Source organism: Chiloscyllium plagiosum, chromosome 18 (genome assembly GCF_004010195.1).
Source record: "Chiloscyllium plagiosum isolate BGI_BamShark_2017 chromosome 18, ASM401019v2, whole genome shotgun sequence".
Classification (NCBI taxonomy): Eukaryota; Metazoa; Chordata; class Chondrichthyes; order Orectolobiformes; family Hemiscylliidae; genus Chiloscyllium; species Chiloscyllium plagiosum.
In genome coordinates this window covers 39,358,823-39,386,192 of record NC_057727.1, presented here as the reverse complement: position 1 = coordinate 39,386,192, position 27,370 = coordinate 39,358,823, and the positions used below count along the sequence as shown (strand labels likewise).

Below are 27,370 nucleotides of genomic sequence, written 5' to 3'. Positions count from 1 at the left end.
CAGAGAAAAAGGACAGAAACGATCACTTTAAATATTTCACTTCGTCTTTCGATTTACAATGAAGTGTCTGGAGCTGAAGTTGTTTCACTGCTTCAGAGTTGCAGACTATTCGTGCATATTTCTGTACTTTCGACTGAAGAAGGAAGGTTCGTAAAAGAGAGAGAGAAAAAAAGCACAGCGTTTGATTAGCATTCGCCGACAGACCCAGGCTGACATACCATTGGCCTCGATAAGGGAGTGGGGGGAGGTCTCTGCGAGACGTCAATGGCTCAACAGATTAGCAGGGTTGAAACTCTGAGTCCGCCGAGCCGTCACCGCCCCCTACCCCCCCCCCCCCCCCCCCCTCCCCACCTAAAAAGATCAAATCCTCGAGTTCACAGGCACAGGCAGTAATGTAAAAACTTAGCCAGCACTGACTTTCCCCTGTACCTCCTCTTACATTATGTTCTCTTACCCAATATTACGCCAACGATATCGGATGCTACGTACGCCAAGCACCAACTCTCACAGCACTGTTCAATCGAGGATAAATTGAATGAAAGGTTCGAGTGCTAAGTTACAGTGGTTGTCTTGTGGTGAGGGCTTTCTGTACAAAGTCGGTAATCATGCAACTTGTGTTTTGGGTAGGGGTAATGTTACTTTTCGTCTCCAGTATAGAAGGAACACCACAAATGTACCAAAGACAAGGTAATACTTGATTATATTGTGTACTGTGCATTACTGTTGCAAAACTATCGATTTTTAAAATAAAAGGAACGGCATTTAGCATAGCAATCGTCAGTGTGATACACATTTAGACCTTAATTTGTGGTAATGCCCCATGTGTTAAATCAGGATTTTATCTTGTTTCAGTTAAACTGCGAGAGCAGCTGAAGGTTTATGAAATCGTGACACCCACTCGAGTGACTGAGTTTGGGGACGCTTTCCCAGACACGATGCATTTTAGGAGGAAAAAACGAAGCATTGACACCGACCACTGGGCCTTCACAACCCACTACAGAATTAATGCATTTGGGCAATTCTTTCACCTCAATTTAACTGCCGATTCGGGATTTATTGCACCGATATTTACCGTTACACACCTTGGAATACAAGCTAATTTCACAGAGTTTCACGAAGAGGACACTGACACGAAGCACTGCTACTACACAGGACAGGTCAATGCTAAACCGGAGCACACAGCTGTGATCAGTCTCTGTACAGGACTGGTAAGTAACATTTTAACCCTCGCGAGACTGAATTTAAGTTTGGAGTTTTCAAAGTATAATTGGTTGTTCGGTAATAATAATTGTGGTCTTGAAAAAAAGTTGCATCTAATATTTTGTCATTTTCAAGCCTGAAATGTTGGCAACATCACTATATTGATGTAATTCCAACGTTATCAGAATTGATTGTCCCTGGGGATAAACTGTGAAGATAATAGGAGCCAGAACGTGCTAAACCACCAAGACCACACTGGGAAACACAACGTCCTCTTTGAACAATTTGCGTAAGTCGTCATTCACTCCCCCCCCCCCCCCCCCCCCCCCCACTCCCCGGAAAAAAAACACCTTCCTGATGACCATCGCTAAATAAGGCAGGACGAGTGGGACGGAGTCAGAGTAGTGCAGCCTGCTCCGTTCGCACGGTGTACACGGCCTCTGGAGATCCTGGGAACAAGTTTGACTGGGGGTCGACGTCAAAGATGTTAATAACTCCAGTTGACAGACGCCTCTCTTACGCACAGAGTAACGCAGCCCCCTAGCCCTTCCTCAAAGCAGCAGCGTGGGAGTGGCGTCAGCCATCCAAGTTCTCCAACCTTACCGAGCTTTTCCCAGTCTCAGCCCGCGATTTAACTCGACCCCTTAAAAGCAGCAAGCTGCCGAAACACACCGACTCATTCCTGCAGCTTTGGGTTTCGGTTTGTCCACGAATTCCACACAGCCATTATTCACCTCTGACATGAGACGCAGTGAGCTCTCCCCTCGCTATACTCCACCTTCATTACACGCTGTGAAACTTCAAAGCCACTGGTTTAAACGCAGCCGAATGGACGCTCCATTCTTCTCTCCGACGGGATTTCCGTTTGAATCTTACAAGTTGTTTCAGCTTCATTGCCCACTCTCCCCGCTCCCCTTTTTTGTCAATAGCATTAGGACAAAAATCATTTTCAGCCCCTTTCAGTTCTGAAGAGTCACACTGGAAGCGTTAACTTTGTGTGTGGGTGTCTACAAATGCTGCCAGATCTGCTGAGTTCCTCCAGTACTTTGTTGTTAATTTGCATCAGAACGCAGCTGCTTGTTCTAACGTCTCCAAAACATTAAAGGATGGGTGACTGTGTCATGAGATAATTTACTTGCAGATCTCCAGAAACCACCGTTCATTCGCTTACCTTGTGCTCACTATTTGGAAAAGCTCTTTCCTGAAAATGGTTTTTAGGTGACGCAGCGGGCAGACACTTATCATTCTCAATCTCCAGTGTGAGAAACAGCGAGAAGCTCTTAACTAGTGATCGAACAATCTCAGTTTTCACGTCTCTAATGCAAAGATCCGGCCTCAGTTTACCTGAAAGAGGGATTAAACATTGAAGCAGCGTGACTGTTTGTTTTGCTCCGCTGTGGGCGGAGCTAGCTTTCCCTTACGAGGGGCGAGACTTTCTTAAAGCCACGAAGAATTGTGCTTGTAAATTTATTCACATGTTTAAATTGAGCAGAAGTATGCATCGGGAGTGGGGGGAGAGAAGATTCTATAAGCGCGGTTTTTCTGCTTTAAAAACGCAAATGTTTATGTCGTGTTTTTGTTTTGAGAGGTACCAGTATTGAGCTGCACCTTTAAACTGTGGCGCGCTCTCGGCAACCAGCGCTTATAGCCTGGAGGGCGAGGAGCTAAAATCCGGTGTTTATACCAACCTGTGACTATAGTGCAACTCCGCCAAACTTACTCTGAACGCTCCTTGCCACCTGAGTTTCCCGCCAGGATCGTGGTCTGGTCACTTGGCACCACAACCTTTTATTTAGAATGGTCTCATCACACTTTCACTCTTATCCGAAATAGTTCGGCTGCTGTTCTTCAATTATGCAGAAAAATCTTGTCCAAGAGTCGTACAAACAAACCTCGGTTCTTCAACGTGAAGCTGGAAAAGTAATAAGCAGTTATGTGACTGCAGCTAATGTGCCTGGAGAGATGTGGGAGACTGGGAGGTAATGCGTTTCTCATGGGCATCTCTGCAAAAAAAAACCCAAAGGAACTGCGGATGCTGGAACATAGAACTGTACAGCACAGGAACAAACCATTCGGCCCACGATGTTATGCTGAACATGATGCCAAATTAAACTAATCCCTTCTATCTGTGCTTGAGCTATCCCTCTATTCCTTGCATATTCGTGTGTTTATCTAAAAGTCCCTTAAATGCCCTTATCATATCTCCTCTGCAGCCACTCCTGATGGTGTGAACCCGACTCCGACCACCGTTTTGTGTAAAAACTAGCCCCTCGCATCTCCTTGGAACTTTCCCCTTCTCATCTTAAATGCATATCCCTTCGTATTAGACATTTTAACTCTGGGAAAAAGATTCTGACCGTCAACCCTACCTGAAACAAAAGCAGAAATTGCTGGAAAATCTCAGCAGGTCTGGCAGCATTGTTGAGAGAAACCACCATTGACTTTTCCGGTCCAGTCACTCTTCAGAACCACGACCTTCTGTATAAAAATAAAATCTTTTTCCTAGCTATCATGTGTTCTGAAAAAGGGCGACTGGACCCGAAACATTAACTCTGATTTCTCGCCACAGACGCAGCCACACCTGCTGAGCTTTTCCAGAAGTTTCTGTCTTCACCTCTGCAGTTTGATCTCTCGATGATGGTTAATGACGCCCAATGTGCATTATATTTAGCATGCTGCTATTTAGATTTTGCACCTCTTTCAGGTTATATTGCAAAATAATCTCTTCCATCAGAAGCAACTAAAAGTCTGAAGTATTTCTTCAGATATTTACTCAGGATAAGAATTTTGCAGTGATATAATCAGCCTTATAATCTACATTTGCAAGGAATAATTTCTCCCTTCTCTAATAACCTGTATATTTGCATCCACTGGCATACTTTTTAGAAAATGTCCATTTTTGAGGAGCGGTATATATCATACACCATTTTCATGTTGACAGCACTGAATTTCAGTTCTGTCAACAGTGCATTGCATAGTGGGAAGCCACTTTTTATTTTCAACAAATTTGCTGCTCTGCCAATCATCTGCGAGTTCATGACTTCTGTAGTGATCTATCTTGATGTCTGGAAAGCTTCTGTGGTATGAAGACTAAAAGTTACATTGATATTCTGAGCTATGCCTTAGTGGATATTTGTTTAAGTCTTTCCCGACAAACACCTCATACAATATCTTTGCTAAGTTGGTCTATGAATGAATGAATAATTATTTTTGGCCACTTGTACTCTACAATGAACAACATGGTAAAATACAGTGAAAGCTTCAACTGTTGCATTTTAAGTAGTTTAAGAATAAGAAGATATAGCTGAAATAGAGTCCATCATCATTGTGCTGCTTCCCCCATGAGTCCTGAGCCCTGAGCCAGCTGACCAACTGCACCACTACCCCTCCGCCACTCATGCTGGACCCACCAGTGTCAGAGTTGTCACTCTTCAGATGTCATTCCCACTCCATGCCTACCTCAACCAGGAGTTGTCACCATTGCCTCTCCGATAATCAGGAGTCCTCACTCCAGGCCTATCACAACCAGGAGTTGCCACCATTGCCTCACTGATAATCAGGAGTCCCCACTCCAGGCCTATCACAACCAGAAGTTGCCACCATTGCCTCTCTGATAATCAGGAGTCCCCACTGCAGGACTATCACAACCAGGAGTTGCCTCCATTGCCTCACTGATAATCAGGAGTCCTTATTCCAGGCCTACGTCAACCAGAAGTGGCTGGCTCTGCTGCTGCCACTGCTTTGATGCCTGGAGTTCCCAGGCATACCACACCATGTGGGTGTGTGATTCAGTGACAATGGCAGTAGATATACTTCCTGTGTCAATTAATTCAAAGTGAAGATAATCTTATGGCCACTTGTGCTTGAGTGCCATTTACTGGTACTGCTATGAATTGCTGCAGTTTTTGTGAAATGTCTCCAAATTTCTCCGTGTAACTTTCTTTGAGTAAACAATGCTGATATATTGAACCCTTATCCTTTCTATACTTGTCTACTTCCATTTCAACTGCCAGTTTAGGCCACAACTTATTACCTTTGTCTGCTTTCTTACCTATACCCAAAACAGAGGTAACTGAGCTGTTATCACTGCTATGAGAAAGGGGACATATTTACTCCATACACTGGCTAAAAACCAATTTTGTCAAGAAAGACTTAAACAATTAATTCGCAAAAGTGATTTCAATAATATTTCATTCATCTTCTGAGGCAATCTCACACAAACTTCTTTTCAATTCCTATCAATTGAAATAAGTAAGTCTTCGTTATTTCTTGAGGAGCTTTGTAAATGTAATTGGAATTCATTATTTACATTCAAGGATAAAATATTGCAATTAATGGGATTTACTTTTTATATATGAGATTTTTTAATTAGTTTACCTTATTAACTAGAACTTCTAAACAGAAAAAACACTTATCCATTGGTCCTTTGAATTTACCATCCTAACTCCATACTCCTTAACCTATTGAAATTCCTTGAATGTGTTATCACTTCACAAGCCTCCGCTTATCTTTGACTTTCTGTGCATTCCAAGTCATGTCTATCTTAATCTAACATGTATCTGCAGAATATCCAATCAGGTTTTTATCTTAGCCACTGTATTGAAGCAGCCACTCAATATAATTGACTACACTAACCTCCTCAGCACCGAAATATTGTTATCCAGCTGCTGTAGATTGATTCCATTCTTACCTGCAATAGTTTGGTGACCCACTTTCACACTGTTACCTCTGGAGTCTGACATGGATCTATTCCCTCTATTTGCAATCTATATGCTTCTTCTTAGTGTTGTCACCCAAAATCACAGCCAGATTCCACATGTATGCTTGTGATTTTAAGCTTTATCTCACCACCAGCTCTTTGGAATCCATCGGAGCCTCTGACTTGTTGCACGGTTTGGCCAACATTCAATTTCAGTTGAGCAGAAATTGCCTTCAAAAAATATTTGGTCCCTTTGACAAACATTATTCCATGACCAGCATTTCCAGCCAAATGTTATGTTGAGCCCGAAGTAAGTCTGCAACCACATATCAATATCACAATATCTCCATCTCATTCCTCTACTCCATACTTACCTGAAATTCCCCTCTATGCCTTTGTTATCTTTGGGCTAGATTGCTCTAATGCTCTCCCAGCTTGTCACATTTCTTACACTCCACATGTACTCACTCAAAATGCTGTTCATTTCTTAACCCACTCCAAATCTGGTTCACCTGTCACTTCTGTGTTTACTGACCTTCACTGCTCCTGATATGACTAAGTCTCAGTTTTAAAATCTTAAATTTCAAATCCCACCTATGGCTTTGTCCCTCCTGATCTTTGTAGTCTGTGCCAACCCATGCAGCTTCAGACACTTGTACTTTTCTAATTCAGGCTTCTTATACATTCTCAAATTCAAAACAATGAAAATAGAACCAGGAGGTAGGCCATTCAGCCCTTCACGCCTACTCGACCATTCAATATGAGGCTGATCATCTAACTCAGTACAATTAACTCTCATGACTCTCTGGGTGAAGATATTTCTCCACATATCATTGGAGAAATTTAATAGCGTCACCATTAGCAGATGAGCCTTCAAGCTGCCCTGGACATAAGCTCTGAAAGTTTCTCACTGAACTTCATTGTTTTTTTTATGATGTTCCTTAAAACGTATCTAAGTAAGCTTTTTGTTATCTGTCTGAGTTTTGCTTCTGTGACCTTTTATTGATACCACGTTTTCTAAGTGCCTTGCGATATTTTACTACATTAAATGCATTAAATAAGTCATTGCTGAATGATTTTTACTCCAAATGAATGAGCCTTCATAATTTTGGTTACACAATTGATGTCTATTACCTGCAATTAAAGTAGGAAAGGTGTTGGCACAGTTTGCTGAGGAAGGCTGAGAGGCATACAGTTTCTGATGATGACTGCCATGATATCTTCTAATGATGTTGATGTAAATTTTGAAACTTTGCATTTTCAATGGATATGATTTTCAATTGTAACTGGCTTGCTTTCCATAATGTCCATGATGAGAGGAAGAAACAACAATACAAGCTGAAAGAGAGATGTCATTTTGACAGTGATTAAATTAAAGCAGGTCTTTTCCCTCAGGCATCTGAATAACCATTGTAGCAGGAAAGGATTGTGAATACTCAGCAAAGGTAGGGTGTTTGGAAAGCCTCTGACAAATATTTGAACAATGAGAGGAGTTTTACTTTAGTACTCCGGGTGAGATAATTCAACTTCTTTTCACATTGCATTCCAGTCCTGATAAAACATCTGATGGTGTTGTCGCATGTGTTATGCTATCTTTCAATATGTCTTTTCACCAATTTGCCAAAGTAGTGTTCATCATTCATGTCCAAGAGGACCACATTCTTATTGTTTAATTGCTCAATCAGCATCTCCCTGGCCTCCAAATATTTCAAATCGTATCTTTCCTTCAGACATGTTCTTAACAGCTCAATTGCATTGCTTTTCCATCTTGTCCACAAAGCCTGTTGGAAAAGTTGGATTAGTTCAGTAACTGAGTGCTGGGCTTGTGATGTGCAGTTAAACTGTAGCTGTTCCTAGTGACCTAGGCAGCATACAGATATCATGCTGCCTTCTTATCTGAAGGATCATGGTATGCAGTCCAGCACCAAGTATGGTTTATGGAGTAGTTGCGCACCTCAACTTGTGAAGGCTAAGTGCATTTTGGTTGGAACAGCTGCTGGTACCAGCTTCAGAAAAATCTTTGAACTGAAGGAGGAGTGGAAATGGCACAGCCTTTGCAACGATGGAGACCTTGTTACAGAGAGTAGTCAGAAGAATAGGATCTTCCCTCAGGAGTCCATCCAGACAGCTGTATCCGGAAATGAAAGAACAGATACCATTGTGGTCAACGCCAGTGGACTAGGTCTGAGGGCCTGTTGGTGCAGTACTACAAAAAGTGAAATGGCCTCACATTAATGATCATGGTCAGTGAATGTATCTTTGGAAACCATATCTTAACAAATCACTTACCTCAGTCACAGCTGCATTCACCATACCGCATTCACTCAACTATTGCTGAACATCATAGACAATGATTGACTCATGTCCAACATTCATTACCTCACCACCTTCATACACTTGCACTGTGAGGCTTGCAGTAGTGGCACCTCATATTTTCCTCACACTGTGGCAAACACATCACTCAAATTCACTAAACTACATTCAGAAACATTTTTGTTTCCCTTGCAGCAAAGATGGCCCATAACTGGAAGCAGCAGCACCATGGTGGAGACAGTGTTGGTAAACATAGGTGCAGCAATGGGCCATGGCAGGGCTGAAACCTGACAGGATGATGGTATATCCCTGACTAATCTATCTGCTGGCTTTCCAATTCCACTCATCCCAAAGTTTTACAAGATTTACAAGCTGCTGGTGGTGCAAACATTTTTTGTTTTCCACCCAACACTATGCCTGTTTGTTTTCTTTTATTAATTAAGGCATCACTGGCTGAGCCAGTATTTATTGATTGTTCCAGTTGCCCTTGAAAAGATGATGGTGGGCTGCCTTTATTGTAGTCCATTCACTGTGGTTGGACTCACAGTGCCATTAGGGAGGGGATTCCAGGATTTTGACCCTGTGACACTGAAGAAACAGTTATTATATTTCCAAGTCAGTTTGGAGAGTAGATTGGAGAGGAATTTGTAATTGGTTATGTTCCCATGTATCTGCTGTCCGAGACAGTAATGGTTATATATTTGAAATGTGCTGTCTAAGGCTCCTTGGTGAATTTCTGCAGTGCATCTTGTAGAGAGTACACATTGCTGCTACTGACCATTGGTGGTGGAGGGAGTGAATGTTTGTGGATGTGGTGCCAGTTATGTGGGCTACTTTGTCCTGGATGGTGTCAAACTTGTTTGTGTTGTTGGAGCTGCATCCATCCAGGTAAGTGAGATTATTCTATCGTACTCCTGACTTGTGACTTGCAGGTGGTGGAACGGATTTGGGGAGTTGGGGGATGAATTACTTATTGCAGGATTCCTTGCTTCTGACATGCTCTTCAGCCACTGTATTTTCTGGTTAGTACAGTTCAGTTTCTGCTCAATGATAACCCCCAGGATGTTAATAGTGGAGGATTCAGTGATAGTGGCATCATTGAATATCAAGTGGCAGTGAATAGATTGTGACTTACTGAAGAGGGGTATTGTCTGGCATATATGTGGCTCAAAAGTTATTTGCTACTTTTCAGCTCAGTGTCAAAATCACATTTTGATGTGGACTGCTTCAGTACTTGAGGAGTAATGTATGGTGCTGAACATTGTGCTTGGACTGAAGTAGCGAAATCTCAACCTTTTGTCTTGCAATTTCAGACTAATGCTGTTATGGTTGTACATGGCAGTGTTTAAATGTGTTTTCATGGTGATCACAGTAGTCCAGCAATCTACACTCCAGTAGATTATTGAGATTGCTGAAAAACCATCTTCGGGCAGTGCTGATAGCTCAGTGGACAAACTTGTGTCCACCCTCAGACGACAGAATTTTGGAATTCTTTCTCCTATCATCACCGCCACTCCGCCAGTGATTGTGCAGTTGCCTGCCTGCCAGCTAACCGAGATTTCTGGCCATGCCGAGGTGGTGCAGTCAAAAGCCAGTCATTTGAAGTTCAGTTGTGTTGGAGACCACTCTGTGGGGCCATTTGTAGTCTTCCTCAGTGAAAATCCACAGCCTTCAACCAGCCACGGTGTAGCCACCAGTGTCCTCGGCCAGGAAAAGAAATCTGTAGGCTGAGCACCTGGAAATGAACAAGGTTGACGTGTTGAAGTTTGTTTGGAATTTAAATGGTTTGCTGGATGAAGTTGATTTGAAGCGTTTGTTTTATATCAACATTATGACTGAGGACAATGATCATCAATGATCAACTGTGACCATTTCTGATAGAATTAAAGTTTGGAACTATTGTGCAATGGGAATTTAGGGCTGTGCATAAGGAGCTTTAGTTGGATTGGGCAATCATGGATATCCCAGATGGAATGTACCCAATGCTGTGTCTATCCTCGCTTCTTCCTCCAGCTCCTTTACCTCTTAAGTTGTTCATCAAATCCTTGGTGGTATGGGTTGTGCGCTCATGATGGCCAGGCTCTTTAGGATACAGCAGCCTACTATAAATTGAAATACATGCCTCAGCAATCAAAACCATTGCTTCAGTACTACAAAGACCTACATTATGATATTTTGCATGGCAGCATGACTTTCATATGCAAGCTGAGAGCATGCAGATGAGTAGCAGTGGGGAATCACGAACTAGTTTGATGTTGTGGTTGATAAGATTGATGAAGCAGCAGATTACTGCAGAATAAAAGAATCGTGACAACTGCTAGACCAGCAGGCATTCCTCACCATGTGCTGTGAACACCACACACCAACAGCACATTGTGAGTTGAAAGTTTCATGTTTGTAGCATATCTCAGCATTTCAAGCACCTTCTGTAAAATGATGTGACTATTTGATGGCATCCATTACCATAGGGAGACAGACTACTGTCACAACAGAGAAATGTGCATGCTTTCTCTGGTTTCAGGAAGAACATCATGAACTCTCCTCTCCCAACACAAATAGAATCTGCCACCTCTTTTCAATAATAAATTACAGAGTGGGAGATATCAGATATATAGCCTGCTCCAGCCTGGAAAGAATTGGAACAGGGAGAAAGTGAGGACTGCAGATGCTGGAGATCAGAGCTGAAAAATGTGTTGCTGGAAAAGCGCAGCAGGTCAGGCAGCATCCAAGGAGCAGGAGAATCAATGTTTCGGGCATAAGCCCTTCTTCAAAAAAAAGAATTGGAACAAACAAATTCAGGGCCACAGGTTGCAGGTCTGGTTATAGGAAATCAAAATTATACAATCACCTCTAAAATAAAGCCACACACAATGTTCCTAGCTTACAAGGAGGCAAGAGAAATGCTCTTGAAAAACCTAGCCAGGTTGATAATTCCCTCTATTGAGAGCTTCTTCCTCCCTCTGCATTTGGCTCATCATACTTTCTGCTGTGTCTGCACCTCCTTCTTATGGTACTGCCTAAGAGGAATTGCAGCTATTGCACCCATGTGTGGGAGCAGGTTGTCTATTCAGGACCTTTGCAGTCACAACCAAGGTCTTCTCCACATGCAGCAAAACTGCTTTTAAACTCCATTAATGAGTACTTTCAAAATCTCGTGCAGAGCCGATACGGATTAGTTTACAATTTATCTGAAAATACTTGAAGATCCCTCCAAGTATTTGAGTTATCAGTTTTTGGGCTGACATTGAAAATGGCAAAGCCAGTGTAAAAGTAGCCATGGGTGCTGACTGGCATGATAATCCACCCAAGCAACATACTTTCAGCCTACACTTCTAATGATTGGCACATTTGCCATGATAATGTGTGGGTAGTCCTGAAAGTCTGTTCATAGGGTGGAGATGGTTAACCAACTCCAAAAACTACACTGTGACATGGCCTTAGGAACCTTTAGCAGTGCCTTATTTCCCATCTTTAGCTGGACGAGCAACTTTGTAGAAAAAAGTCTTCATGCCATCATGTTAATGATGTGTAACTGGACAACATAGAGGAGATCTCAGAAAAGAAATGGAAAGGACAATGAGGCAGTAAATTAGTGACTAACATGAAAGGAGCATGAAAGTCTTTTATAAACATGTAAATGGATAGTCACAGGCTCTGATAGTGACCTAAAAGGAGATCATGTAGGGGTAACAGAGCATGGCCAAGGTAAATGAGTACTTAGCCTCTGCCTTCAGTGGAGAGGTGGGTATAGCAGTAAAGGAAGTGGCAACAGTGATGCTCACAATAAAAGTAGAAAAGATAAAGTACTTTAAATGTTGTCAGTACTCATTAGAAATTTACTCCTCCTGACTGGGCTGCATTCTAGGTTACTGAGGAAAGAAAGGGTGGGAATCATGGAGGCTCTGGGTATTAGCTCCAGTGGTACCAGGGGTCTGGAGAATTGCAAATGTTACATTCCTTTTTCAAAAAGGATAAGTGTAGCTACTAGAACCAATCAGGTGGCAAAAACTTTATAGAAACAATAATCCATGACAAAGCTTGGTTTAATAAATGAAAACTAGCTTGGATCTGTTAAGGATGAATCATTTTTGATGAACTTACTTTCTTCAAAGTAACAGAGAGGGCTAATGAAAGTAGTGTATTTGTGAATATAGATTTTGAAAAATAATTTGTAAAAACAACCCCATCATTTACTCATTAACAATCAAAAGACAATGCAACATGGATGCCAAATTGGTTAAGAGACAAAAAGCAGACTGTGACAATGGATAGTTGTTTTGACAGTCTGAATGATATAGTGTTGTTCCATAACATTTGGTAAATGAGCTCTGCTATTTTGTTATATGCTAATGACCTCAGCATGGACATCATTTCAAGATCTATAAATGATACAAAGCTTGAAAGTGTCATAAACAATGAAAAGGATAGTAGCAGGCGTCAGGAGGACATTGAACTAATGAAATGGACAGACTCACTGCAGAGAATGTTGCGCAGAAAGTGTGGAAAATAGAAGGAGGTAGAGAGAAAACAGGAATTAGCTTGACATCAGTAATAGGGAAAATGCTCAAGTCAATTTAAAAGATTTAATAGCAGAGCACTTGGAAAAGAGGATTGGACAGAGTCAGAAATTGCTGGAAAAGCTCAGCAGGTCTGGCAGCATCTGTGGAGACATATCAGAGTTAAAGTTCTGCGTTCATTGAAACCTTTTCAGAACTGATTCTGGCTAGGAGAAGGATGGTATATATGTTGTAGATGTGGCTGGGGTTAAAAGGGGAGTAAACAATACGTGGAGAAGGAGCCCAGAAAGAAAAAAAACAGTACTTGGGCAGACAATATTTTGGGTGAAGGTCAACCTGGGAGAATTAACAGCTGCTAATGGGACCATTAGTAGCTGACAATGTGTTGCTTGTGGTAGCAGTCCACATGATGATAAGGCCTGGTTGTGGGATTTAGAGTAAGGACATGGGAGAAGGTGCTCAGGCCGAAAATTATTTAAACTCAATAATGAGTCCCGAAGGCTGCTCGGTCCCCAAGTGGAAAATGAGAATCGATTTTTCTAGTTTATGCTGAGCTGTATCAGGTGCTCCCGATGTGGTCTTCTCCAAATCGGGGAGACCAAACGTAAACTTAGGGATCAGTTCGCTGAGCATCTCAGCCAGGCCCGCAGGGGCCAACCGGACCTCCCAGTCACTGCCCATTTTAATACCACTCCCAGTCCTTTTCCAACATGACCATCCTTGGCCTCCTCCATTGTCACAATGAACCAAACAGCAAATTGGAGGAACAACACCTCATCTTCCGCTTGGGCAGCCTGCAGCCTAGAGGACTCAATATTTGAGTTCTCCAATTTCAAATAACCTCCCTTCCCATTTCCCGACTCCTTTCCCAGCACCTTCCCATCCCTTCCACCCCTCCCAGCCACCTACCAGATTCATTCCTCCTATTGGTCAAACAGGTCGTACCCTCTACCTGTCTGCACCTATCCCCACTTCACCACCCTGCCCCCACCACCTCCTTTATCTGCAGCTCCCCCTACACCCAGGCTCTGTCCTGAAGAAGGATTACACCTGAAGTGTTGATTTCTTTACCTCCTGAAGCTGCCTGGCTTGCTGTGCTCTTCCAGCCTCCTGCCTGTCTTCGCTGGAACACTGCAGCAAGTCTGAGAGAGAGGTATTGGCCAGGGTTCATGATGCTGTGTTGAGCTAGGGGTCACTTTTGCATACAGCATGTAGGTATTCTGTAAAGTGTAGAGGAGACCACACTGTTAACAGCTAATACAATAGACTAGATTCCCCCCACCACCACACCCACTCCAGTTACAGGCTCTGCCCCCACTCTCAGCTCCACACCCACACCAGATCCCAGCTCCCAGCCCTGCCGAGTTTTCACTATCCCTCCAGACCTCGCCCTCACTGAGGACGAATGATCAGTCCTCAGCAAAGGACTCACCTTCATCCCCCTCCGCCCACACATCAATGAATTTAATACACGCCATGACGTCAAACACTTTTTCTGCCGCCTCTGCCTCCGAGCTTACTTTCACAATCAGGACTCCCACCCACCTTCCAAGGACCCCTTCACTCACCTCCAACACACTCCATCCATCTGGACACCCCGTGCTGGCCTATTACCTGCCCTTGACCTCTTCATTTTCAACTGCCGCCGGGACATTAACCGCCTCAACCTGTCTACCCCACTCCAACCTCTCACCCTTACAAAGCGCAGCCCTCCAATTCCTCTGCTCCAATCCCGACCTCACCATCAAACCAGCAGATAAAGGGGGTGCAATGGTAGTCTGGCGCACTGACCTCTACATCGCTGATGCCAGATGCCAACTCGAGGACACCTCCTCCTACCGCCCCTTCGACCATGACCCCATCCCCCATCACCAAACCATCATCTCCCAGACTATACAGAACCTCATCACCTCAGGAGATCTCTCACCCATAGTTTCCAACCTCATAGTCCGGGAACCCCGCACTACCTGGTTCTACCTCCTTCCCAAGATCCACAAGCCTGACCACCCTGACCGACCCATTGTCTCAGCATGCTCCTGCACCACTGAACTCATCTCTACCTACCTCGACACTGTCCTATCCCCCCTAGTCCAGGAACTCCCCACATACGTTCGTGACACCACCCATGCCCTCCACCTCCTCCGAGACTTCCATTTCCCCGGCCTCCAACGCCTCATCTTCACCATGGATATTCATTCCCTCTACACTTCCATCCGCCATGACCAGGGCCTCCAAGCCCTCCGTTTCTTCCTCTCCCAACGTCCCCAACAGTACCCTTCCACCGACACTCATTCGTTTGGCCGAACTAGTCTTCACCCTTAACATTTTCTACTTCGAATCCTCCCACTTCCTCCAGACCAAAGGGGTAGCCATGGATACCTGTATGGGCCCCAGCTATGCCTGTCTCTTTGTTGGCTACGTAGAACAGTCCATCTTCCCTAATTACACCGGCACCACTCCCCACCTCTTCCTCCACTACATTGATGACTGCCTTGGAGTGACCTTGTGCTCCCATGAGAAGGTTGAGCAATTTATCAACTTCACCAACACATTCCACCCTGACCTTAAATTTGCCTAGACTATCTCTGATTCCACCCTCCCCTTCCTGGACCTCTCCATCTCCATTAATGACGACCGACTTGACACCGACATTTTTTTACAAACCCACCAACTCCCACAGCTACCTGAATTACACCTCTTCCCACCCTACCTCCTGCAAAACTGCCATCCCATATTCCCAATTCCTCCACCTCCGCCGTATCTGCTCCCAGGAGGACCAGTTCCACCACAGAACACACCAGATGAGCTCCTTCTTTAGAGACCGCAATTTCCCTTCCCACATGGTTAAAGATTCCCTCCAATGCATCTCGTCCACATCCCACACCTCTGCCCTCAGATCCCACCCCTCTAACTGTAACAAGGACAGAACCCCCCTAGTATTCACCTTCTACCATACCAACCTTCGCATAAACCAAATCATCTGCCGACATTTCCGCCACCTCCAAACATACCCCACCACCAGGGATATATTTCCCTCCCCACCCCTTTCCACCTTCCACAAAGACCGTTCCCTCCGTGACTACCTGGTCAGGTCCACGTCCCCAAACAACCCACCCTCCCGTCCTGGCACCTTCCCCTGCCACCGCAGGAATTGCAAAACCTGCGCCCACACCTCCTCCCTCACCTCCGTCCAAGACCCTAAAGGAGCCTTCCACATCCATCAAAGTTTTACCTGCACAGCCACCAATATCATTCATTGTATCCGTTGCTCCCGATGCGGTCTCCTCTACATTGGGGAGACTGGACGCATCCTAGCAGAGTGCTTTAGGGAACATCTCTGGGACACCCGCACCAATCAACCACACCGCCCTGTGGCCCACCATTTCAACTCGCCCTCCCACTCAGCCGAGGATATGGAGATCCTGGGCCTCCTTCACCGCCGCTCCTTCACCACCCGACGCCTGGAGAAAGAACGCCTCATCTTCCGCCTCAGAGCACTTCAATCCAAGGGCATCAATGTGGACTTCACCAGTTTCCTCATTTCCCCATTCCCCCATCTCACTCCAGTTCCAAACTTCCAGCTCCCCACCGTCCCCATGATCTGTCCTTCCGGCCTATCTTCTTTTCCAGCTATCCACTCCACCTTCCTCTCTGACCTATCACCTTCATTCCACCCCCCACTCACCTATTGTACTCTATACTACTTTCTCCCCACCCCCACCCTCCTCTCATTTCTCTCTTCACCCTTCAGGCACTCTGCCTGTATTCCTGATGAAGGGCTTTTGCCCGAAACATCGATTTTCCTGCTCGTCGGATGCTGCCTGAACTGCTGTGCTTTTCCAGCACCACTCTACTCCAGAATCTGTAGTAATTGTTTTTACCTAGATTGAATGAAATGCAGATAAATTGCTGTTCCACTTGGAAGATATGACCTGGGCCTTGGATGGTGAGGAGGGAGGAAGTAAATGGGCAGATGTTACACCTCCTGCGTTTGCGTGGGAAGGTGCCATGTGGGTATGGGGACATCTTCGAAGTGGAGAAGATGTGGATCGAGTTGTCCTGGAGGAAACAGTGCCTATGGAATTTCTGTTTCAGCAATTTCTGTTCCCCTTTCTGATTTCCAGTGTCTGCAGTTCTTTGTTTTTTTTTTGCAGAGAGTCAGTATGGATTTATGGACATCTGTTGGAATTTTTCAAGGATGTAACTAGTAGGTTGATAAAGGGGAGCCAGTGGATGTGATTTATTTAGACTTTCAGAAGGCTTTTGATAAGGTCCCACATAAGAGATTAGAGCGCATGGGACAGGGGATAGTGAATTGACATGGATAAAGAAAACAAAGGGCAGGACTAAATGAATAGTTTTCCGAGTGGTTTCAATGGCTAGTGGGTACCTCAATGCTTGGGCTCCGGCTATGTATTAATGATTTAGCTGAAAGAGCTAAATGTAAACTGTAAGTTTGCAGATGGCACGCAGCCTGGTGAGAGGGTGAACTATGAGGAGGATACGGAGATGCTTCTGTGATCTGGACCAGTTGAGTCAGTGGTCAAATGCTTGGCAGATGTGGTATATTGTGGATAAATGTGAGGTTTTCCATTTTCCTTGCAAAAATAGAGGGGCAAATTATTATCTAAATGGTGATAGATTGTGAAAGGAGAAGGTACAATGAAACCTGGGTGTTCTTGTAGACCAGAAGCTGAAAGTAAACCAGCAAGTGGAGCAGGCAATGAAGAAGACAAATGATATGTTAGCTATCATAACAACAGGAATCGAGTACAGGAACAGGAATGTCATGCTGCAATTATACAGGGCATTGATGAGACCACACCTGGAGTATTGTGTGCACTTTTGGTTTCCTTATCTGAGAAAGAATGTTCTGGTTATGGAGAAAGCGCATCAAATATAATATTGTTGGAAGACTTGACAGGTAGATGTGAAAACTTTCTTTTCCCTTGCTGGAGAGTCTAGGACTCACAGAATAGGGGTGAGTCCTATTTAAGGCAGAGATGAGGAGGAATTTCTTCCCTCAGATTTGTGAATCTATGGGATTCTTTACCACAGAGGGCTGGTTTGACTGGGTCAATTAGTATATTCAAGGCTGAGGCAGACAGATTTTTCATCAGTAAGGGAATCAAGGGTTTTGGTGAAAGGGGAAGAACATGGAGTTGAGGATTATCAGAATCAGCTATAATCTCATTGAATAGCACAGCAGGCTTGGTGGGCTGAAGGACCTACTTCTGTTACTCTGTCTCATGGTCTTACCATTTACCAGATTGATTCCTGGGATGGCAGGACTGACATAAGAAGAGAGACTGGATCAGTGACTGGAGTTTAGAAAACTAAAGGGCAATCTCGTAGAAACCGAGAAAATTCTACCAGGTCTCGATGGGGTAAACACAGGAAGGATATTCCTGATGACTGGGAAGTCCAGGACCAAGGATCTCTTTCTAAGCATAGAGGGTAGGCCATTTATGACTGAGATGAAGAGAAATTTCTTCTCCCAGTGAGTGATGACCTGACGAATTCTCTACCATAGAAAGTAGTTGAGGCCAAAAACATTAAATATTTTCAAGAAGGAGTTAGCTATAATTCTTGGGGCTAAAGGGATAAAGGGCATGGGGAGAAAGCGGGAACATGGTACTAATTTGGATGATTAGCCATGATCATATTGAATGGCGAAGCAGGCTTGGAAGGCTGAGTGACCCAGTGAAGTGCTGATTTTAATAGGGAGAATGAGGAGAGCCTCAGCCAGAATATTGTGTTCTGATGTCAAAGTCTTAAAACAGTGTAAGAGGTGAGGGAACTTCTGTTATGTGAGGCAACTGGAGAAGCTGGAATTTTTCTTCATTGTGTAGAGAAGTTTAAGAGGAGATTTGATAGAGAAGTTAAAAAGATCTTGAATGCTCGGAAAAAACAGCAACTCTGATAACTGGGAGCAATTTAGAATTCAGCAAAAGTGGAACAAAAGATTGATCAAGAGGGGGAATGTAGAGTGTGAGAGTTAACCTGCTGGGAACATAAAAACTGTCTGTAAAAGCTTTTATAAATATGTGATGAGAGAAAGCTTAGCGATGGCAAGTATAAGTCCCTTACAGTCAGAAATAGGGGAAATTACAACAAGGAACAAAGAAATGGCAGACAAATTGAAACACGTTTTAGTTCTGCCTTCATAAAAGAGGACACAAATAATTTCCCAGCAATATTAGAGAACCAAGGGTCTAGTGAAAGGGGAAAATTGAAGAAAATTAGTATTACTACAAAAAAGGTGCTAGAGAAATTCATGGCGTTAAACGGTGACAAATTCCCAAAGCCTGATAGTACTCTGAGGTGCAGGTTAAAGAAAGTGGTCCTTGATATATCGGATGCAATGATGGTCAGCTTCCAAAATTCGATAGACTCTGGAGCAGTTCCCATAGATTGGAGGATGGCTGAAGTAACCCACTAGTTTAAAAAAGAGAGAAAACAGGGAATTACAAATCAGTTGGCATAACATCAGCAATGAGTAAAATGCAAGAGGATATTGTAAAGATAACAGAACACTTGGAAGGCATTGATGGGATTAGACAAATTCCACATGGGTTAACAAAAGGCAAATCTGAGGATGTAACTAGTAGAATAGGTAGGGGAGAGTTAGTGAATGTGAGGTACTGGATTTCCAGAAGGCTTTTGATAAGCTGCCAAATAAGAACCTAGTGGACAAACTTAAAGCACATGGGATTGGGCATATGGATTGAGAATTCCTTGTCAGACTGGAAACAGATTCAGATAAATGAGTCTTCTTTCCACATGTCAGGCAGTGACTAGGGCAGCTGTAGAAATCATTGCGTGGGCCCCAACTCTTCATGATTTAAATCAATGACTGAAATAAGGGAAACAATTGCAATATTACCAAATTTCTTTGATGACACAAAACAAGGAGGGATTGAGAGTTCTGAGGAGGACTCATGGAGACTTCAGGACAATCTAGACATGTTGAGCAAATGTACAAGAATGAATGTAAAGTTATATACTTCAGAGTGACAAAAAAAGAAAGGCAGAGTATTACTTAAGTTGCTATATATTGGGAAATATGGACATACAAGGGGACCTGTATGGCAGACAAATTGAAACACATTTTAGTTCTGCCTTCATAAAAGAGGACACAAATAATTTCCCAGCAATATTAGAGAACCAAGGGTCTAGTGAAAGGGGAAAATTGAAGAAAATTAGTATTACTACAAAAAAGGTGCTAGAGAAATTCATGGCGTTAAACGGTGACAAATTCCCAAAGCCTGATAGTACTCTGAGGTGCAGGTTAAAGAAAGTGGTCCTTGATATATCGGATGCAATGATGGTCAGCTTCCAAAATTCGATAGACTCTGGAGCAGTTCCCATAGATTGGAGGACGGCTGAAGTAACCCACTAGTTTAAAAAAGAGAGAAAACAGGGAATTACAAATCAGTTGGCATAACATCAGCAATGAGTAAAATGCAAGAGGATATTGTAAAGATAACAGAACACTTGGAAGGCATTGATGGGATTAGACAAATTCCACATGGGTTAACAAAAGGCAAATCTGAGGATGTAACTAGTAGAATAGGTAGGGGAGAGTTAGTGAATGTGAGGTACTGGATTTCCAGAAGGCTTTTGATAAGCTGCCAAATAAGAACCTAGTGGACAAACTTAAAGCACATGGGATTGGGCATATGGATTGAGAATTCCTTGTCAGACTGGAAACAGATTCAGATAAATGAGTCTTCTTTCCACATGTCAGGCAGTGACTAGGGCAGCTGTAGAAATCATTGCGTGGGCCCCAACTCTTCATGATTTAAATCAATGACTGAAATAAGGGAAACAATTGCAATATTACCAAATTTCTTTGATGACACAAAACAAGGAGGGATTGAGAGTTCTGAGGAGGACTCATGGAGACTTCAGGACAATCTAGACATGTTGAGCAAATGTACAAGAATGAATGTAAAGTTATATACTTCAGAGTGACAAAAAAAGAAAGGCAGAGTATTACTTAAGTTGCTATATATTGGGAAATATGGACATACAAGGGGACCTGTGTGTCCTTGTACATCAGTCAACAAAACTAAGCGAAAACCAAAGGAACTACGGATGTTGTGAATCAGAAACAAAAACAGAAGTTGCTGGAATAGCTCAGTAGATCTGGCAACATCTGTGAAGAGAACTCAAAGTTAGTGTTCCTCAGGTCTGAGGAAAGGTCATTGGATCTAAAACACTAACTTTGATTTCTCTTCACAGATGCTGCCAGACATGCTGAGCTTTTTCAGTGAAACTAAGCAGTTAGGTGCAGCAAGCAAATAGGAAGTCAAATGGTATGTTGGCCATTATTGCAAGAGGATTTGAGTTCAGAAGTGGAGATGTCTTACTGCAAATGTACAGGACCTTGATGAAGCCACAACTAGAGTATTGTGAGCAGTTTTGGTCTCCCTACCTAAGAGAGGATATATTTTCCGCAGATGGAGTGCAACAGAGGTTCACTAGGCTGATACTGGGGATGGTAGAACTGTCATATGAATCGAGATTAGTTCTGCTGGGCCTGTATTCATTAGAGTTTAGAAGGATGAGAAGGGATCTTATTGAAATATATAAAATTTCAACTGGGCTAGAAAAACTAAATGCAGTGAGCATGCTTTGAATCAGGGTTCACAGTCTTAGGTTTTGGGGTAAGCCACTTAGGACCAAGATGAGGGAACATATATTTACTCGAGTGTGATGAACAGAAATTGCTGGAGCAATTCAGCAGGTCATAGATTCCCTACAGTGTGGCCAAATGAGTCTGCACCAACCATCATCCCATCCAAACTCAACCCCCCACCATTGTAAACCCACGTTTTATCATGGCTAACCCACATAGACTGCACATCTCTTGGCACTAGGAACAATTTAGCATGGCCAGTCCACCTAATCTGCACACCTTTGGACTGTGGAAGGAAACCAAAGCAAACCCACGCAGACATGAGGGGAATGTGCAAACTCCATACAGGCAGCCACCTCAGGCTGGAATCAAACCCAAGTCCCTGGCACTGTGAGGCAGCAGTGCTAACCATTGAGCCATGAAGCCATCCCAACAGGTCTGGCAGCTTTTGTGGAAAGAGAAATCAAGTTAACATTTCTCATACTGTATGACTCTTCTTTGGAACTTCTGAGCTTTGTTTGAAGCAAAATTGTTATTTGAGCACAAGTTAGGATGTCGTGAGCAGGAGGTAAGTAGAGAGGATAGTAAGTAGGTAGTTAATAGTAATAAACATAGTGAATAGAAAGTAGATGTTTCAGCTCGGTAAGTTCAAGGCAATAAATTGATATTTAATACATAAGTTACAAATCAAGAACATAACTATCCTTATTACACTTTACTAAGACAAAACAATTTTTGTTGAGCTTGTTTTCATTGATCAAACAGCTTTAGTAACATATTAGGAATTCTAAATGAGGGATAGCTGCAGTTGGTTTATTAAATACTTTTTAATGTTCTTTCACAGCTTGGCACCTTCAGGTCTCATGATGGCGAGTATTTTGTTGAGCCTCTTGTTCTGCCTAATGGGGAAGAATATGATGAAGAGCACAATAAACCACATCTTGTGTATAAACAAGATGCACTGAAGACTCAAACGACAAGGGAGGTCACGAATATTTGTGGCAACTCAGGTATGTTAACAACCTTCAAGCAAATCTGTGATGGCAACCTACAAACCTATATTGCAACAAACAACTGAAAGTGGAACATAAAACATAGAACATTGACATAATGAGAGGTTTTCAGATTTTAGTTTAAGTAAGATATCTTTAAGGATTTGATTTCTTTAGATCAAAAATTACATTTGATTAATGACACTTTGGCTTAGTAAGATTTGCAACCGTAGGAACCATATTGAGCTTTGGAGTAAGTGTTTAATAAACGATTGAATTAAATATGTATATTTTTAATTACTTTCAGTTAGATAGTGAAAACACTATTCTAGTCTTAGCATTAACAAGGCATTTTTATTTTATTTTTGGTATGTGGTTAAATTGATTAAAATGTCCAATTATTGTTAATTTATAATTAACTTAAACAATAGTTTAATTTTTAAACATTACATAATTATTGAAGCTCTATGTAAATGTATGTTCTTTTCCTTTCTCTGTAACATTTGGACTGTGTCCAGTTAATACTCTGTTGCACACATTTATTCTAAACTAAACATTTCAATGGAGAAAGTTGTAACTGTATAAGAATCTAGTAAGAACTTTGCATTTCAAAACTGGTGATGTTGTTCAAATTTAGTGGCAGAATCACTACAAAATAGCATGAAATTAAAGCCAACAATTGTAAAACATCATATAACTTTTTGTTGTATTGAACTTTTCTTAAGCTAGTGGAGATATTCTGATTAAGCGTTTAAAATTCGTTGTAAAAGTTCCAAGACTTTTAATGCCTCATGACGAGTGATGAAAGACCCTTGGATTGATGTATATATTACACTGTGGAGTGCTGGATCTTCCAAGTTGTGACATTGATGCCCATTTTGCAATAATTGTAATACTCTGGCTTAGATTTCATAATCTTAACATATGTCACAGAGTTAAAATCAACAACTGCATGAAGATTTGAAGTCTCAGTTACAGGAAATAAACTCTGGAAGTGCGAAAAAAATCTTTATTCTAAGAACTGGTTTGGCAGTTCTTAGAATGACCAGCAATGTTTAGTTCAAAACCAATGTTTATTGAGGTGTAACCGTAGTCCTGGGAAAAGCACAGTAGCTCTCAGAGGTAGATTGACAGCAAAGAATCAGATGAGCAGTCGCTCAAAAATTAGGTAGAACAGTTAGTTCCATTAGAACTAGAAGGCAGCCAAGGATGTTAACAACATGAAAAGCAACTATTTTAACAGTATGTTATGAATTCTATTCTGCCCTTCTGTTAATAGAATATTTCTGAAAATAAGGTACACTGTATTGATTGTTAGCATAAAAATAGGACCAGGCCAATCAAGAAGGTCAGACTGGAGACTGAGTGAAGCTAATGTGAGGGAGATGGGTTACAGGAAACTGTATATAGTGAGAAATGAATGCTAGATTTGAATTTTGTTTTTGCGTGAAGAAATTTTGAAGCCATCTGAGGAGGTTCTCATCTCAGTTCATAACTGATTGATTAAGATCATGTAGATTTCTTTATTCATTCACAGGACAAAGATGACACTGACGAGGCTAGCATTTATCACCTAACCCTAGTTTTCCTCGAGATGGTGCTGATGAGCCACCTTTTTGAACTGTTACAGTCTTTGGGCTGTAAGTACATTTTTAGGGCTGGGAGGAAATGGTTTCCATGATGTTGACCCAGTGACAGTGAAGGAATGGTAATATAATCACTGTGGTCTGGGGCTTGGAGGGAGTAACTACAGGTGATGTTTCCATACATATGCTACCCTTGTCCATCCAGATGGTAGATCATAGGTTTGGTAGGTGCTCTCAGAGGACCTTCACTCAGTTGTCTTAATGAACCTTGTAGATACTACACATTGCTGCCACCATTGGTTGATTACAGTGTGCCAAGCAAGTGGGCTGCTCTGAACTGGATAGTGTTGGACTCCTTGTGTGATGTTGGAGCTGTACTCATTCAGGCAAGTGGAATATTCCACCATAATCCTGACTTGAACCTTATAGATGTGGGCATGTATTGCATAGACTGGAGGTGATTCACTCACAATGGGACTGCCAGCCTCTGTTTTGCTGTTGTAGCCACAGTGTTTATATAGCTGGACCAGATCAGTTTCCAGCTAAAGGCAACCCCTGGAATACAGGATTCAGTGATTGCTAATGCCAATGAATGCTGAGGGGAGATAATGTTAATTCTCTTTTTTTTTGAAGAGGGTCATTGCCTGGCACTTTCATGGTACAAATGTTAGTTGCCATTTGTCAGCTCAAGCCTGAATGTTGTCAAGGTCTTGTTGCATAAGACAAGGACTGCTTTAGTATCACTTAATCATGAATGATGATGAAGACATTTTGAATATCAGTGAACATCCCATTTCTAACCTCATGGTGGAGAGAAGGTCATTGATGAAGTAGCTGTACATGACTGGGACTAAGATACTCACCTGAGGGAATCCTGTAGTTATGTCCTGGAGATAGATGACCAATGTCCAACACCACATTCATCTTTGTTAGTGATAGGTGTCATTACAACCAATGACAAGTTTCCCCTGATACCATTGACCCTGGTTTTTCTAGGGCTTCTTGATGCCACACTCAGTCAAATGCTGCCTTGGTATTAGGAGGAGTTACTTGGATCATACTTCCTGAGTTCAGCTCTTTTTTCCATGTTTATACCAAGATGGTAACAAGATAAGAAGCTGAGTTTATTCTGTCAGAGTTAAAACTGACCGTCAACGAACAGGTTATTGCTGAGTGAGTGACATCACTTTACCAATGATCAAGAGAAAAATGATCAGGTGGTCTTTGACTGAGTTGGATTTGTCCTGCCTTTTGTGTAAAAGACAAAGTTGGGCAATTTTTCACATTGTCAGGTAGATGTCCCTTTAGTTAAACAGCTTGTCTATGGGTGCTGTTAGTTCTGGAGCACACGTCTTCAGGGCTATTACCAGAATGCTATCAAGGTCTATAGCCTTTGCAGTATCTAATGCCTTTCCATTTCTTGCTGTCAGCTGGATTTAATCAAGTTGGTTGAAAACTGACAGCAGTGATGCTGGCGACCTCAGAGTAGCACATTATCAACTCATTTCTGGCTGAAGATAGCTGTCAGTAATTCAGCGTAGTCAGTTGCACTAAAATGCGGGTCCATCCATGACTGCTGATGGGATATTGCAATTTTTTTTATGATTGAGCTATTTCAGTCAGTTGTGTTCATACTGAGGCACTTTTGGTGACGGACACTAAACCAGTCAATAGAGTACGTTCTGTGCTCTTGATACTCTCCATGCTTCTGCCAATTGTGTTGGAAACGAATTACTGATTATTTTGCGATGTGGTGGTTGAGGTGTTGTGAGTGGTAATAGGCAGGACATTTGACCTGTTTACCATAAGGTCTGGAAACAATGTTGAGCACTCCCACATTAATCCCCTCTCAGTGAGACAGGACATATCCAGGGAAGATGATGATGGTGACTGAAACATTGTTTCTGAGGTATGATTTGGTGAGCATGACTATATCAGGTTGTTGCATGGTTACGGGAAAGCTCGGTTAATTTTAGAACGATCCTTCAGTTGCTGGGTAAGGCAAACTTTACAGGGTTCGCAAGGCTGGGCTTTCCATTGTCATTTCCAGTTTCTGGATTAGTGGTGCTGGAAGAGCACAGCAATTCAGGCAGCATCCGAGGAGCAGTAAAATCGACGTTTCGGGCAAAAGCCCTCCATCAGGAATACAGGGGGCGCAGTGGTAATCTGGTGCACTGACCTCTACACCGCTGAAGCCAAACACCAATTCAAGGACACCTCTTCCTACTGCCCCCTCGACCATGACCCCACCCCCCCATCACCAAACCATCATCTCCCAGACCATACAGATCCTCATTTCGAGACACCACCCACGCCCTCCACCTCCTCCAAGACTTCCGTTTCCTTGGCCCCCAACGCGTCATCTTCACCATGGATATCCAATCCCTCTACACCTCTATACACCATGACCAGGGCCTCCAAGTCCTCCGTTTCTTCCTCTCCTGATGTCCCCAACAATACCTTTCCACCAACACTCTCATTCGTTTGGCCGAACTGGTCCTCACCCTTAACAATTTCTCCTTTGAATCCTCCCACTTCCTCCAGACCAAAGGGGTAGCCATGGGCACCCGGATGGGCCCCAGCTATGCCTGTCTCTTTGTTGGCTACGTAGAACAGTCCATCTTCCCTAATTACACCGGCACCACTCCCCACCTCTTCCTCCACTACATTGATGACTGCATTGGCGCCACTTCGTGCTCCCGTGAGGAGGTTGGGCAATTCATCAACTTCCCCAACACATTCCACCCTGACCTTAAATTTACCTGGACCATCTCTGACACCTCCCTCCCCTTCCTGGACCTCTCCATCTCCATTAATGACGACCGACTTGACACCGACATTTTTTACAAACCCACCGACTCCCACAGCTACCTGGATTACACCTCTTCCCACCTTACCTCCTGCAAAAATGCCATCCCATATTCCCAAATCCTCCGCTTCCGCTGTATCTGCTCCCAGGAGGACCAGTTCCACCACAGAACACACCAGATGGCCTCCTTCTTTAGAGACCGCAATTTCCCTTCCCACGTGGTTAAAGATGCCCTCCAATGCATCTCGTCTACATCCCACACCTCCGCCCTCAGACCCCACCCCTCCAACCGTAACAAGGACAGAACGCCCCGGTGCTCACCTTCAACCTCAACTCTACCAACCTTCGCATAAACCAAATCATCCACTGACATTTCTGCCACCTCCAAACAGCCCCCACCACCAGGGATATATTTTCCTCCCCACCCCTTTTCGCCTTCCGCAAAGACCGTTCTCTCTGTGACTACCTAGTCAGGTCCACACCCCCCTACAACCCACCCTCCCATCCTGGCATCTTCCCCTGCCACCGCAGGAATTGCAAAACCTGCGCCCACACGTCCTCCCTCACCTCCATCCAAGGCCCTAAAGGAGCCTTCCACATCCATCAAAGT

The 27,370-nt window shown here is 43.1% G+C and overlaps 1 protein-coding gene across 1 annotated transcript in view; it reads left to right on the top strand.

Moving 5' to 3' along the window:
• The first annotated feature begins 328 nt into the window (after positions 1-328).
• The window catches only part of adamts9 (ADAM metallopeptidase with thrombospondin type 1 motif, 9), a 256,778-nt gene continuing 229,736 nt past the window's right edge, over positions 329-27,370 (top strand). Inside the window, exons 1-3 of the mRNA XM_043708280.1 lie at positions 329-687; positions 853-1,208; positions 22,218-22,383. Of these exons, the coding sequence (XP_043564215.1) occupies positions 606-687; positions 853-1,208; positions 22,218-22,383 (604 nt within the window). The 5' untranslated portion in view covers positions 329-605. The remainder of the gene's footprint in view (positions 688-852; positions 1,209-22,217; positions 22,384-27,370) is intronic.